Source organism: Salvelinus fontinalis, chromosome 2 (assembly GCF_029448725.1).
Source record: "Salvelinus fontinalis isolate EN_2023a chromosome 2, ASM2944872v1, whole genome shotgun sequence".
Taxonomy (NCBI): Eukaryota; Metazoa; Chordata; class Actinopteri; order Salmoniformes; family Salmonidae; genus Salvelinus; species Salvelinus fontinalis.
The window spans coordinates 13,209,333-13,223,374 of record NC_074666.1 but is presented as its reverse complement, the minus strand read 5'-3'; the positions used below and the strand labels follow the sequence as shown (position 1 = coordinate 13,223,374).

At 50.8% G+C, this 14,042-nt stretch overlaps 1 protein-coding gene across 19 annotated transcripts in view; it reads right to left on the bottom strand.

Moving 5' to 3' along the window:
- nedd4l (NEDD4 like E3 ubiquitin protein ligase) overlaps positions 1–14,042 on the bottom strand; it is a 118,886-nt gene that overhangs the window by 22,415 nt on the left and 82,429 nt on the right. For 15 of the 19 annotated variants that reach the window (XM_055864131.1, XM_055864137.1, XM_055864145.1 and 12 more), the window contains 4 exons: positions 9,639–9,839; positions 8,187–8,264; positions 4,824–4,847; positions 446–500 (listed from right to left, as the gene is read on the bottom strand). In XM_055864131.1, the coding sequence (XP_055720106.1) occupies positions 446–500; positions 4,824–4,847; positions 8,187–8,264; positions 9,639–9,839 (358 nt within the window). The remainder of the gene's footprint in view (positions 1–445; positions 501–4,823; positions 4,848–8,186; positions 8,265–9,638; positions 9,840–14,042) is intronic. The other 4 variants (XM_055864193.1, XM_055864202.1, XM_055864101.1 and 1 more) reach the window with 1 other exon arrangement.

Genomic DNA, 14,042 nt, shown 5'->3' with positions numbered 1-14,042 from the left:
TGTTTGTCGCATCATTCTCAGTAAACCCTAAACACTGCCATCCGTTTCTGTGAAACTGGATCCCTCATGCCTGGCACCGATGATCACACCGTGCTCAAAGTCTCTTGGGTAAAACATTTTTCCCATTCTCACATTCAATCGAACAGTAACTGAACGCCTTGATGCCTATCTGCCGGCCACTTGACTCACTGTCTGTAGGAGCGATTCATTTTTGTGAACGGGATTATGTATGTAATAAGTTAGGACTTAGGCAACTCGAGAGAAAAAACACATAGGGATGTTAGTAGAGCGAGAGCGAGCGAGAAAGACTGAGGGAGAAAGAAAGAGAAAGAGAGAGAAACACTGTCTGACCGTTTGAGGAAGAGATGGTCATCAAGTATCCAAGAGAAAGAGATCAAAACAGTCAATACGTTAACAGGTAAAGAGGGAGAGCGCTGGAACTTACTGTGGTCAATGTAGAAGGTCCTGCCGTCTGCATGCACCCGTTCCTCCCAGCCAGGCTAGAGAGGAGAGAGCACAGTGAGGAACTGACTCAGACAGATGGGGGATGACAGACAGTAGGGAAGGAGTGACACCAGTTACACCTGGTAATACCAGCACATCCATCCAGACCAGTACACCATTGATACAGTGACCATCCAGACCAGTACAGTACACCACCATCGACACAGTGACCACAGTGACAGTGACGCAGCGAGCCACAAACACACTGACTGTCAGTGGGACTGTGGGACAGAGAGAGAGAGCAGGCCAGGGGAGAGATTAGATTAGTCCACTAGCTTCAGTCTGACCCTGTCCCAGTCGGGTAGAGAGACGGCTGTGTATCAGGAGGAAGACCACCATACCTATACCTTTGCTTCATATGGTGAAGACTGGGAAAATAAAAAGGGAGGTCACTCACATCATGCAGCACACCGGAATAGAAGAGTGGCCCACTACCCTCCTCACCACCCTCCACAGGACCACTACCCTCCTCACCGCCCTCCACAGGACCACTACCCTCCTCACCGCCCTCCACAGGACCACTACCCTCCTCACCGCCCTCCACAGGACCACTACCCTCCTCACCGCCCTCCACAGGACCACTACCCTCCTCAGGACCACTGCCCTCCTCACCGCCCTCCACAGGACCACTACCCTCCTCACCGCCCTCCACAGGACCACTACCCTCCTCACCGCCCTCCACAGGACCACTACCCTCCTCACCGCCCTCCACGGGACCACTACCCTCCTCACCGCCCTCCACGGGACCACTACCCTCCTCACCGCCCTCCACGGGACCACTACCCTCCTCACCGCCCTCCACGGGACCACTACCCTCCTCACCGCCCTCCACGGGACCACTACCCTCCTCACCGCCCTCCACGGGACCACTACCCTCCTCACCGCCCTCCACGGGAGCACTACCCTCCTCACCGCCCTCCACGGGACCACTACCCTCCTCACCGCCCTCCACGGGACCACTACCCTCCTCACCGCCCTCCACGGGACCACTACCCTCCTCACCGCCCTCCACGGGACCACTGCCCTCCTCACCGCCCTCCACGGGACCACTACCCTCCTCACCGCCCTCCACGGGACCACTACCCTCCTCAGGACCACTACCCTCCTCAGGACCACTACCCTCCTCAGGACCACTACCCTCCTCAGGACCACTACCCTCCTCAGGACCACTACCCTCCTCACCGCCCTCCACGGGACCACTACCCTCCACAGGACCACTACCCTCCACAGGACCACTACCCTCCTCACCGCCCTCCTCGGGACCACTACCCTCCTCACCGCCCTCCACAGGAGCACTACCCTCCTCACCGCCCTCCTCGGGACCACTACCCTCCTCACCGCCCTCCACGGGACCACTACCCTCCACAGGACCACTACCCTCCTCACCGCCCTCCACGGGACCACTACCTCCTCACCGCCCTCCACGGGACCACTACCCTCCTCACCGCCCTCCACGGGACCACTACCCTCCTCACCGCCCTCCACGGGACCACTACCCTCCTCACCGCCCTCCACGGGACCACTACCCTCCTCACCGCCCTCCACGGGACCACTACCCTCCTCACCGCCCTCCACGGGACCACTACCCTCCTCACCGCCCTCCACGGGACCACTACCCTCCTCACCGCCCTCCACGGGACCACTACCCTCCTCACCGCCCTCCACGGGACCACTACCCTCCTCACCGCCCTCCACGGGACCACTACCCTCCTCACCGCCCTCCACGGGACCACTACCCTCCTCGGGACCACTACCCTCCTCAGGACCACTACCCTCCTCGGGACCACTACCCTCCTCACCGCCCTCCACGGGACCACTACCCTCCACAGGACCACTACCCTCCTCACCGCCCTCCTCGGGACCACTGCCCTCCTCACCGCCCTCCACGGGACCACTGCCCTCCTCACCGCCCTCCACGGGACCACTGCCCTCCTCACCGCCCTCCACGGGAGCACTGCCCTCCTCGGGACCACTACCCTCCTCACCGCCCTCCTCGGGACCACTGCCCTCCTCACCGCCCTCCACGGGACCACTGCCCTCCTCACCGCCCTCCACGGGACCACTGCCCTCCTCACCGCCCTCCACGGGACCACTGCCCTCCTCACCGCCCTCCACGGGACCACTGCCCTCCACACCGCCCTCCACGGGACCACTGCCCTCCACACCGCCCTCCACGGGACCACTGCCCTCCACACCGCCCTCCACGGGACCACTGCCCTCCTCACCGCCCTCCACGGGACCACTGCCCTCCTCACCGCCCTCCACGGGACCACTGCCCTCCTCACCGCCCTCCACGGGACCACTGCCCTCCTCACCGCCCTCCACGGGACCACTGCCCTCCTCACCGCCCTCCACGGGACCACTGCCCTCCTCACCGCCCTCCACGGGACCACTGCCCTCCTCACCGCCCTCCACGGGACCACTGCCCTCCTCACCGCCCTCCACGGGACCACTGCCCTCCTCACCGCCCTCCACGGGACCACTGCCCTCCTCACCGCCCTCCACGGGACCACTGCCCTCCTCACCGCCCTCCACGGGACCACTGCCCTCCTCACCGCCCTCCACGGGACCACTGCCCTCCTCACCGCCCTCCACGGGACCACTGCCCTCCTCACCGCCCTCCACGGGACCACTGCCCTCCTCACCGCCCTCCACGGGACCACTGCCCTCCTCACCGCCCTCCACGGGACCACTGCCCTCCTCAACGCCCTCCACGGGACCACTGCCCTCCTCACCGCCCTCCACGGGACCACTGCCCTCTTCACCGCCCTCCCTGGAGACTACTGCCCTCCCTGGAGACTACTGCCCTCCCTGGAGACTACTGCCCTCCCTGGAGACTACTGCCCTCCCTGGAGACTACTGCCCTCCCTGGAGACTACTGCCCTCCCTGGAGACTACTGCCCTCCCTGGAGACTACTGCCCTCCCTGGAGACTACTGCCCTCCCTGGAGACTACTGCCCTCCCTGGAGACTACTGCCCTCCCTGGAGACTACTACCCTCCCTGGAGACTACTACCCTCCCTGGAGACTACTACCCTCCCTGGAGACTACTACCCTCCCTGGAGACTACTACCCTCCCTGGAGACCACTACCCTCCCTGGAGACCACTGCCCTCCATGGAGACCACTGCCCTCCCTGGAGACGACTGCCCTCTTCACTACCCTCCCTGGAGAATACTGCCCTCTTCACTACCCTCCCTGGAGACTACTGCCCACTTCATTACCCTCCCTTGAGACTACTGCCCTCCCTGGAGACTACTGCCCTCTTCATTACCCTCCCTGGAGACTACTGCCCTCTTCAGTACCCTCCCTGGAGACTACTGCCCTCTTCAGTACCCTCCCTGGAGACTACTGCCCTCTTCAGTACCCTCCCTGGAGACTACTGCCCTCTTCAGTACCCTCCCTGGAGACTACTGCCCTCTTCATTACCCTCCCTGGAGACTACTGCCCTCTTCACTACCCTCCCTGGGAAACACTACTGCCCTCCCTGGGAAACACTACTGCCCTCCCTGGGAGACACTACTGCCCTCCCTGGGAGACACTACTGCCCTCCCTGGGAGACACTACTGCCCTCCCTGGGAGACACTACTGCCCTCTTCACTACCCTCCCTGGGAAACACTACTGCCCTCCCTGGGAAACACTACTGCCCTCCCTGGGAAACACTACTGCCCTCCCTGGGAAACACTACTGCCCTCCCTGGGAAACACTACTGCCCTCCCTGGGAAACACTACTGCCCTCCCTGGGAAACACTACTGCCCTCCCTGGGAAACACTACTGCCCTCCCTGGGAAACACTACTGCCCTCCCTGGGAAACACTACTGCCCTCCCTGGGAAACACTACTGCCCTCACCGGGAAACACTACTGCCCTCCCTGGGAAACACTACTGCCCTCCCTGGGAAACACTACTGCCCTCCCTGGGAGACACTACTGCCCTCCCTGGGAGACACTACTGCCCTCCCTGGGAGACACTACTGCCCTCCCTGGGGACCACTAACCTCCCTGGGGACCACTAACCTCCCTGGGGACCACTAACCTCCCTGGGGACCACTACCCCAGACACTGAACATTGTGTAGACTGGGGGGGGCTGGGTGTGGGCTGGGAGACTCTGATGGAGAATGAGAAGGGGGTGATGGGGGGAAACGAGCATAGAGAGAGGAGGGGGGAGCGATGAGACAACACTGTCATCCAACCATCATGCCAGTTATGAGAGAGAGAGATAGCGAGTGCAGTTTGCAGCACAGGGCATAGGGCAGGCAGTCACAGTAAGACAAGGCAGGCAGAGGGAGGCTGCGCTGTACGGTTGCATTCAGCACCAACCTCCTCTGGTAGGTTTGGTAGGGTCTGCCAGTAAGACGGGCGTGGCACATAAGACGTCCCCCCCACGCCATGGAGAGAACAGAGAGAAAACAAACACACCACTAGCGCCAGGAAGCCTCATTTCATTTAGAAGAATAAGGGGTACAGCTACATGTCAAGTGTGTGCATTCTCCTCGAAGTGAGGGTTTGTGAAATTGTGAGAATTGCTTCTACGTACGGATGTAACGATTCGCCGATAAGCATCGGTCAGTGGTACCCCAAACAGATCCAAATGTAGCAGGCATCGGTCAGTGGTACCCCAAACAGATCCGAATGTAGCAAGCATCGGTCAGTGGTACCCCAAACAGATCAGAATGTAGCAAGCATCGGTCAGTGGTACCCCAAACAGATCAGAATGTAGCAAGCATCGGTCAGTGGTACCCCAAACAGATCAGAATGTAGCAAGCATCGGTCAGTGGTACCCCAAACAGATCAGAATGTAGCAGGCATCGGTCAGTGGTACCCCAAACAGATCCGAATGTAGCAAGCATCGGTCAGTGGTACCCCAAACAGATCAGAATGTAGCAAGCATCGGTCAGTGGTACCCCAAACAGATCCGAATGTAGCAAGCACCGGTCAGTGGTACCCCAAACAGATCCGAATGTAGCAAGCACCGGTCAGTGGTACCCCAAACAGATCCGAATGTAGCAAGCACCGGTCAGTGGTACCCCAAACAGATCCGAATGTAGCAAGCACCGGTCAGTGGTACCCCAAACAGATCCGAATGTAGCAAGCACCGGTCAGTGGTACCCCAAACAGATCCGAATGTAGCAAGCATCGGTCAGTGGTACCCCAAACAGATCCGAATGTAGCAAGCACCGGTCAGTGGTACCCCAAACAGACCCAAATGTAGCAAGCATCGGTCAGTGGTACCCCAAACAGATCCAAATGTAGCAAGCGTCGGTCAGTGGTACCCCAAACAGATCCGAATGTAGCAAGCACCGGTCAGTGGTACCCCAAACAGATCCGAATGTAGCAAGCACCGGTCAGTGGTACCCCAAACAGATCCGAATGTAGCAAGCACCGGTCAGTGGTACCCCAAACAGATCCGAATGTAGCAAGCACCGGTCAGTGGTACCCCAAACAGATCCGAATGTAGCAAGCACCGGTCAGTGGTACCCCAAACAGATCCGAATGTAGCAAGCGTCGGTCAGTGGTACCCCAAACAGATCCGAATGTAGCAAGCACCGGTCAGTGGTACCCCAAACAGACCCAAATGTAGCAAGCACCGGTCAGTGGTACCCCAAACAGATCCAAATGTAGCAAGCATCGGTCAGTGGTACCCCAAACAGATCCAAATGTAGCAAGCATCGGTCAGTGGTACCCCAAACAGATCCGAATGTAGCAAGCACCGGTCAGGAAATAGATTCAAACGTTACGAATTGCCGCTTTTTTTTTTTTTTTTTGTTGCTCAAATTACTTTCTTTCAACCTTCAGAAAATACCTAATATTTTGTGCCAACTGCATCTTCTCCGTCACGGTCAAACTAAGCATGCAATTACGTTGACAATCTTTGATCTACAAGCCATTTTGCCGAACAACCCCAGTAATATCAGTAGCCTGGTCAAACAGCTCGTTGAGTGCAGATTCGCGTGCTGATCTACGAGAGGTAGAGGCCTATTTCTGATCTTGCACATCAGCTCGTCACCTTCAGCATTCAAATGTTTCTATGACGACTTGCGCGGAATTAGGCTTTTTACCTTTGTTTAACTAGGCAAGTCAGTTCAGCACAAATTCTTATTTTCAATGACGGCCTACCGGGGAACAGTGTGTTATAACTGCCTTGTTCAGGGGCAGAACGACATATTTGTACCTTGTCAGCTCGGGGATTCGATCTTGCAACCTTTCGGTTACTAGTCTACCGCTCTAACCACTGGTTGAGTGACAACCAATGTCATTTGCTAGGTTATTATTTTATCAAATGCGCTGTTGAAAATGGTGTTTTCCCAGGATAAAAGTAGCCTTAAAAGTTAAAGCTATCTGCCTATACATGCTGATCTGGGCTTACATCAGATTCTTTCACTTGTTCAGGTTCGCTCTCAGCAATAGTTTTGGTAGTTTTGCTTGAAACAATCAGTATATATATGGTCATTTTTAGATATATAGGGTAAAGATGGTAAAAACATATATAGATATTGATACATCACTAGTGCTAACACTTTTAATATACAAAAATGGGGACAAACAGAAAACATTTCTCCCCTAGCTGATAGTGGTATGGTAGATGCCCAGTTTCCCTTACGGCTTACATACACCATAAACATATAGATCATTAACACACACAGATCCAGCTCAGAGGCCCAGCTCAGAGAGGCCCAGCTCAGAGAGGCCCAGCTCATGAGCTTCATCAGCAGCAGATTTTAATTTAGAATGGAAAATGAATGTGATTATGCAACAAATGTTCGTATTGCGTCGAACCAAATCGCATTGATTCGTTCCTCTAATCAAACCGAACTGTTTCAAACTAAAACGTAGGGTTCCTATATCTTATCAGAGCCCATGTATCTAGATACGTATCGAATCGTCTTGAAAGGGAAAGATGCACATCCCTACTTATACCCAGTGTCTTTAGAGCTACAGAGTTCCTAGGTAGTAGAGGCTAGTGATCGATTCACATTTGGAATTCAGCAATACTCTACTCTCGTTTCACACTGTGTCCGCCCGGCTTGCTTCATTCCCACACTCCAGAAAACAAAAGGTAATGTGTGCTTCCACTCCAAAGCTTTGCCAGGCCAGTCCATGACTTAAGCAGTTCTACAATAACAACCTCAAAAGGAGGACCAGGCAAAATGTCAGCATGTATTAATTAGGTCTGGGACGATACCAGCTTCGCAATACTTTTCCCATGGCAACAATGAAAACACGAAGCTGATCGACACTCTTTGGTCCTTTTAAAAACCTGCTGTATGTAAAATATGATGTGCTACAGCTTGGAAAATAAATACATGTGACTCTGGATGACAACATTATGATGTTTGTTTCCAACATTAGGGCTGTTTATCTAAATAAGTTACATCCACTTTGTGTTTTGTTTCCTTGCCACGAGTATGGTGATACTGGTATCGTCTCGGCCCTAGATATAATCTCAGAACGGAAAATTATTCTGAGAAACAACAATTAATGCTGCATATTTTGTACATTGATGATTTCGCCCCCATTCTGTAAAGGTGATATGTGATTGTTTAATGTTGGAAAAAAATGTGCATTAAGATAATCCAGAGGAAATGTGAGCTGGAGAGTACTTGGTCTTTCAGGAGATAAAGATTATGAAGGGTTTATAAAGGGGTTATGAAGGGTTCAAAAGAGGTTATAAACTCTACTTACAGGAAGAGGCCCCAGGTCACCAGGGTCCAGAGAGGCCTTTGTTCTCATGTGGACTGGATACTTCAACCTCGGGTCCTCCTGATGGGGAAATAGAGGAAGGAGAGAGAGAGAGAGAGAGAGGAAGGAGAGAGAGAGAGAGACAACGTTCAAATCTAAATAATCCAATGTGTTGTCAATTTGACACAGGAGGGGCCAATCATTTAATTTCAGATAGATAACTATACACACAATCTTTATTAACCACACAAAAATAAAATGTCCCCACTTCGCTTGGGAAAAAACACATTCAATACAATCTCTCCTACTACACTCGAATTGATTACATTTCTTAAGGAGGTCCAACTACTGTATAGTGGGGCTGACGAAATGAGATTGAGTGAAATGTTTTGATACTACCTTTGTACACCAGAGGTCGGCATCGCGCCCTCTAGTCTATACTGTAGACTAGAGCTGTTAGCTGTTGGCTCAGAAACTGTTTTTAGACAAATGGGTCTGCGCAGAAAGCTTTTTTTTGTTGTTGGCTGTTCGTCAACTTGGCAGAACATCACCAATTTGCATTGATCAACAATCTGTAAATATGACAGATATATCCAGCTAATGTTCTATAGTCCCTGGGCAGGTCAATACTTTACTAACAGTCAAAAGAACATAAAACAAAATGGTTAGCATTATTACCAGACAGCAGCAGATAACAGGGCCAAGGGGAAGGGGCAGGGCCAAGGGCAAGGGGCAGGGCCAAGGGCAAGGCCAAGGGCAAGGGGCAGGGCCAAGGGTCAGGGCCAAGGGCAAGGTTCAGGGCCAAGGGGCAGGGTGAAGGGCAAGGGGCAGGGCCAAGGCCAAGGGGCAGGGCCAAGGCCAAGGGGCAGGGCCAAGGGCAAGGGGCAGGGCCAAGGGCAAGGTGCAGGGCCAAGGGAAAGGGCCAAGGGGCAGGGCCAAGGGGCAGGGCCAAGGGGAAGGGCCAAGGGGCAGGGCCAAGGGGAAGGGCCAAGGGGAAGGGCCAAGGGGAAGGGGCAGGGCCAAGGGGCAGGGCCAAGAGCAAGGGACAGGGCCAAGGTGAAGGGCCAAGGGGCAGGGCCAAGGGGAAGGAGAAGGGCCAAGGTGAAGGGCCAAGGGGCAGGGCCAAGGGGCAGGGCCAAGGGGAAGGGGCAGGGCCAAGGGACAGGGCCAAGGGGCAGGGCCAAGGGGCAGGGCCAAGGGGCAGGGCCAAGGGGCAGGGCCAAGGGGCAGGGCCAAGGGGCAGGGCCAAGGGGAAGGGCCAAGGGGAAGGGCCAAGGGGAAGGGCCAAGGGGCAGGGCCAAGGGGAAGGGCCAAGGGGAAGGGCCAAGGAGAAGGGCCATGGGGCAGGGAGTGTATGAGGACTGGCTGATACTGTACAGTAGCAGTAGAACTAGTAGCTGCAAGACGATGATGAAAACGAAGAAGAGGGAAGAAGAAGTAGCAGTATCATCTCACCCATGTGGTGAGCCTGCTGTTGTGGTCAATGAAGAAGGGTCTTCCGTTGGGTGCTATCCTCATCTCCCACCCCGGGGGCAGGAAGCTCTGCTGGGCCTGATGTCCTGATTTGGGGGAGCTGTAGGGGGAGGGCTGGGGGGACTGGGGGTTGGAGAGGGTGTCCTTCACCGCCCGACGCACAGCTATGTTGTTGGCCGCCCCCTAGAGTAGAACAGAACCCAACGGAACAAATTAGAATGTGAAGTAAGGACTCATATAGACGTGGATGTCTTTAGCTCCTGTGTGTCACACACTAAGGAAATTCCTAGCAAGTAGCCACAATTTGTTGCACGGAAAAAAGTTCTGATTTCTACAGTCTTAACTTGCTAATCACTTTTAAAAGCAAATATGTTCAACTTAAATTAGGCCAGTACCTACACACCCCTTAAAAAAGATTATCTTTCTGCTCCTTGATGATATCTGACTTTTAATACAAGAGAAAAGGTTGTCTTAATTATTCTGTTATCTCCTATGAAAAAAGTAAAATGACCACTTTGACAAGTTGAGGTCTTCACCTCAATCTACTCTCTGCGTCAGTCTGAGAAAAACACTTCCCCAGTCCCTCGTCCAATCTTTAATTAACTCTCCTTCCAGTTTACCTCTCCAGACAGTTCCTCACCACCCTGAGATGAGGCTGCCATGAAAACAACTTCATTTTGATTCTGTACATACATTGTATTACAGTGCCAACCATAAGAGACAACAACTTGGTTCACGTGGTTTCTAAGCTAATGCAGCATCATAATTACATATGACCTGAGGCCCGTTAGTGTAATTAACTGTGGGCTTTAATTGCTGTAATAAACAAACAAGTCTAGAGGGAGATTACCACCTGACCCCTCCCGCCTATTCATGTTCCTTTAGCTTGAGGTCTTATAATACAATTAATGACACATCTGATAATGAACAGTATTTAAAATCCCTTAAGAGTCTATCGACGCACCCATGCGTCAATCTAAATAAGTAAATCCCCATCAAAATCCAGCAGTTTAAGCTAGAGAGATGTTTTCTTTAGCATGGGCTGTGTCTTAAAATCCACCGCTGATATCGCCGCCTCCCGCATCTGCAGTGAAAGGTGGCAAAGCTAGAATGGTGTTTGTCATACCATGAGACATCTGGAAAAATCAGTCTTCTACAAACTTTTTCTGTGAAAAGACGAGACTCTCATGAACACCGTTTTGCTCTATGACCCCCACAAGCATCAAGGGACTAGTCTGAAGTCGGTACAGCCTCGTCTGCCAACTTCTCTCTGTAGCGTCCAAACAGTTTGAGCTACACACTAATATGACCCCTATGTGGAAAGTTGAGTCTCTCACGAACGCGTACATTTCGGTTGTTTTGCTCTAGAATGCCCAAAAGTCTCAGGTCACCAGGTACCTCTTAAGGTCACCAGTACCTGTATAAAAAAACATGAATGGAAGTATATATGGAGATAGTTTAGTGACAAAAAAAGGGGTTAAATACATGTAAAAAAAAAAATGTATACAGTGCATTCGGAAAGTACTCAGACCCCTTGACATTTTCCAAATTCTGTTACATGACAGCCTTATTCTACAATTGATCGTTTTTTCCCCTCATCAATCTACACAAAATGACAAAGCAAAACGTTCATATTTTATTTTTTGCTATTTTATTAAAAATAAAAACCCGAAATACAACATTTACATAAGTATTCAGACCCTTTACTCAGTACTTTGTTGAAGCACCTTTGGCAGCAATTACAGCCTCGAGTCTTCTTGGGTATGACGCTACAAGCTTGGTACACCTGTATTTGGGTAGGTTTTCCAATTGTTTTCTGCAGATCCTCTCAAGCTCTGTCAGGTTGGACGGGCAGCGTTGCTGCACAACTATATTCAGGTCTCTCCAGAGATGTTCGATCGGTTTCAAGTCCGGGCCACTCCAGAACATTCAAAGACCTGTCCCGAAGCCACTCCTTCGTTGTCTGGGCTGTGTGCTTAGGGTCGTTGTCCTGTTAGAAGGTGAACTTTCTCCCCAGTCTGAGGTCCTGAGTGCTCTGGAGCAGGTTTTCATCAAGGATCTCTCTGTACTTTGCCCTGTTCATCTTTTCCTCGATCCCGACTAGTCTCCCAGTCCCTGCCGCTGGAAACATCCTCACAGCATGATGCTGCCACCTCCATGCTTCAACGTAGGGATGGTGCCAGATTTCCTCCAGATGTGATACTTGGCATTCAGGACAAAGAGTTCGATCTTGGTTTCATCAGACCAGAGAATGTTGTTTCTCATTGTCTAAGAGTCTTTAGGTGCCTTTTGGCCAACATCAAGTGGCCTGTCATGTCTATTTTACTGAGGAGTGGCTTTCGTCTGGCCACTCTAGCATAAAGGCCTGATTGGTGGAGTGCTGCAGAGAAGATTGTCCTTCTTGAAGGTTCTCCCATCTCCACAGAGGAACTATAGCTCTGTCAGAGTGACCATTGGGTCTTTGGTCCTTAAATTAAACTCGTATACTTTTTTATTCATCACATTTTCTTTAACCAATTTTGGTCTTTAATGTAGGGCCAACAGACAAGTTCCTTACTTTTCCCCCTTACATTTTTGTGGTAATGCTGCAATTATTTGGTTGTATTTTTGGGTCGAGCAGACATAACTCCACCAGTCCTATTTATGATATCATTTACAAAGATTATACCTTTTTTTATTTAAAAAAAAGAATAATAATTGTTTAATCAATTAGTATATTTGAGTTTAACCAGAATATTTGTTGTATTATTTGTCCTCTCTTTTCTGTTGGATTAAACTGAAATTGCAACCAACTTTCTATGGCTTGTTTTAAAAATAGCAACCTTTGAGACAATTTCATTTTCAAATAACCGAAAGTGAGAGGTCGTAATCTGAATAAAGGGAAAACTGCCATTCTTGAACAAGGTGTGAGACATTCTTTCTTATCTGTTAGTGAACCAGGTTGGATTTAAGTACAACTTTTGTATGACTGATGTCTTTGGTGAGAGGTCTAATGATTTAATATGTAATCATTTCTTCCCTCCGAATTCATTTTCATTATATAAACAGGCCCGTTCATTTTGTCTGCTGTTCCAAAGTAAACTGAATATTTTTTGCTCATATCATTTAAAAAACAAGTTGCTAGGTGTAGGCAAGGCCTTAAGCAAATGGTTAAACTGGGAAATGACTAAAGAGTTACAATTGAAGTTGGAAGTGTACATTTAAACTCAATTTTTCACAATTTAGGTCTTAGGTCAGTTAGGATCACCACTTTATTTTAAGAATGTGACATGTCAGAATAATAGTAGAGAGAACGATTTATTTCAGCTTTTATTTCTTTCATCACATTCCCAGTGGGTCAGAAGTTTACATACACTCAATTAGTATTTGGTCGCATTGCCTTTAAATTGTTTAACTTGGGTCAAACGTTTCGGGTAGCCTTCCACACGTTTCCCACAATAAGTTGGGTGAACTTTGGCCCATTCCTCCTGACAGAGCTGGTGTAACTAAGCCAGGTTTGTAGGCCTCCTTCCTCGCACACGCTTTTTCAGTTCTGCCCACACATTTTCTATAGGATTGAGGTCAGGGCTTAGTGATGGCCACTCCAATACCTTGACTTTGTTGTCCTTAAGCCATTTTGCCACAACTTTGGAAGTATGCTTGGTGGTCATTGTCCATTTGGAAGACTCATTTGCATCCAAGCTTTAACTTCCTGACTGATGTCTTGAGATGTTGCTTCAATATATCCACATAATTTTCCTACCTCATGATGCCATCTATTTTGTGAAGTGCACCAGTCACTCCTGCAGCAAAGCACACACACAAAATGATGCTGCCACCCTCGTGCTTCATGGTTGGGATGGTGTTCTTCGGCTTGCAAGCATTCCCCTTTTTCCTCCAAACATAACGATTGTCATTATGGCCAAACAGTTCTATTTTTGTTTCCTCAGACCAGAGGACATTTTTACAAATAGTACAATCTTTGTCCCCATGTGCAGTTGCAAACCGTAGTCTGGCTTTTTTATGGTGGTTTTGGGGCAGTGGCTTCTTCCTTGCTGAGCGGCCTTTCAGGTTATGTTTTTTTATGTCGATATAGGACTCGTTTTACTGTGGATATAGATACTTTTGTACCTGTTTCCTCTTGCATCTTCACAAGGTCCTTTGCTGTAGTTCTGGGATTGATTTGCACTTTTCATACCAAAGTATGTTCATCTCTAGGAGACAGAACACGTCTCCTTCCTGAGCAGGATGACGGCTACGTGGTCCCATGGTGTTTATACTTGCGTACTATTGTTTGTACAGATGAACATGGCACCTTCAGGTGTTTGGAAATTGCTCCCAAGGATGAACCAGACTTGTGGAGGTCTACAAATTGTTTTTCTGAGGTCTTTGCTGATTTATTTAGAT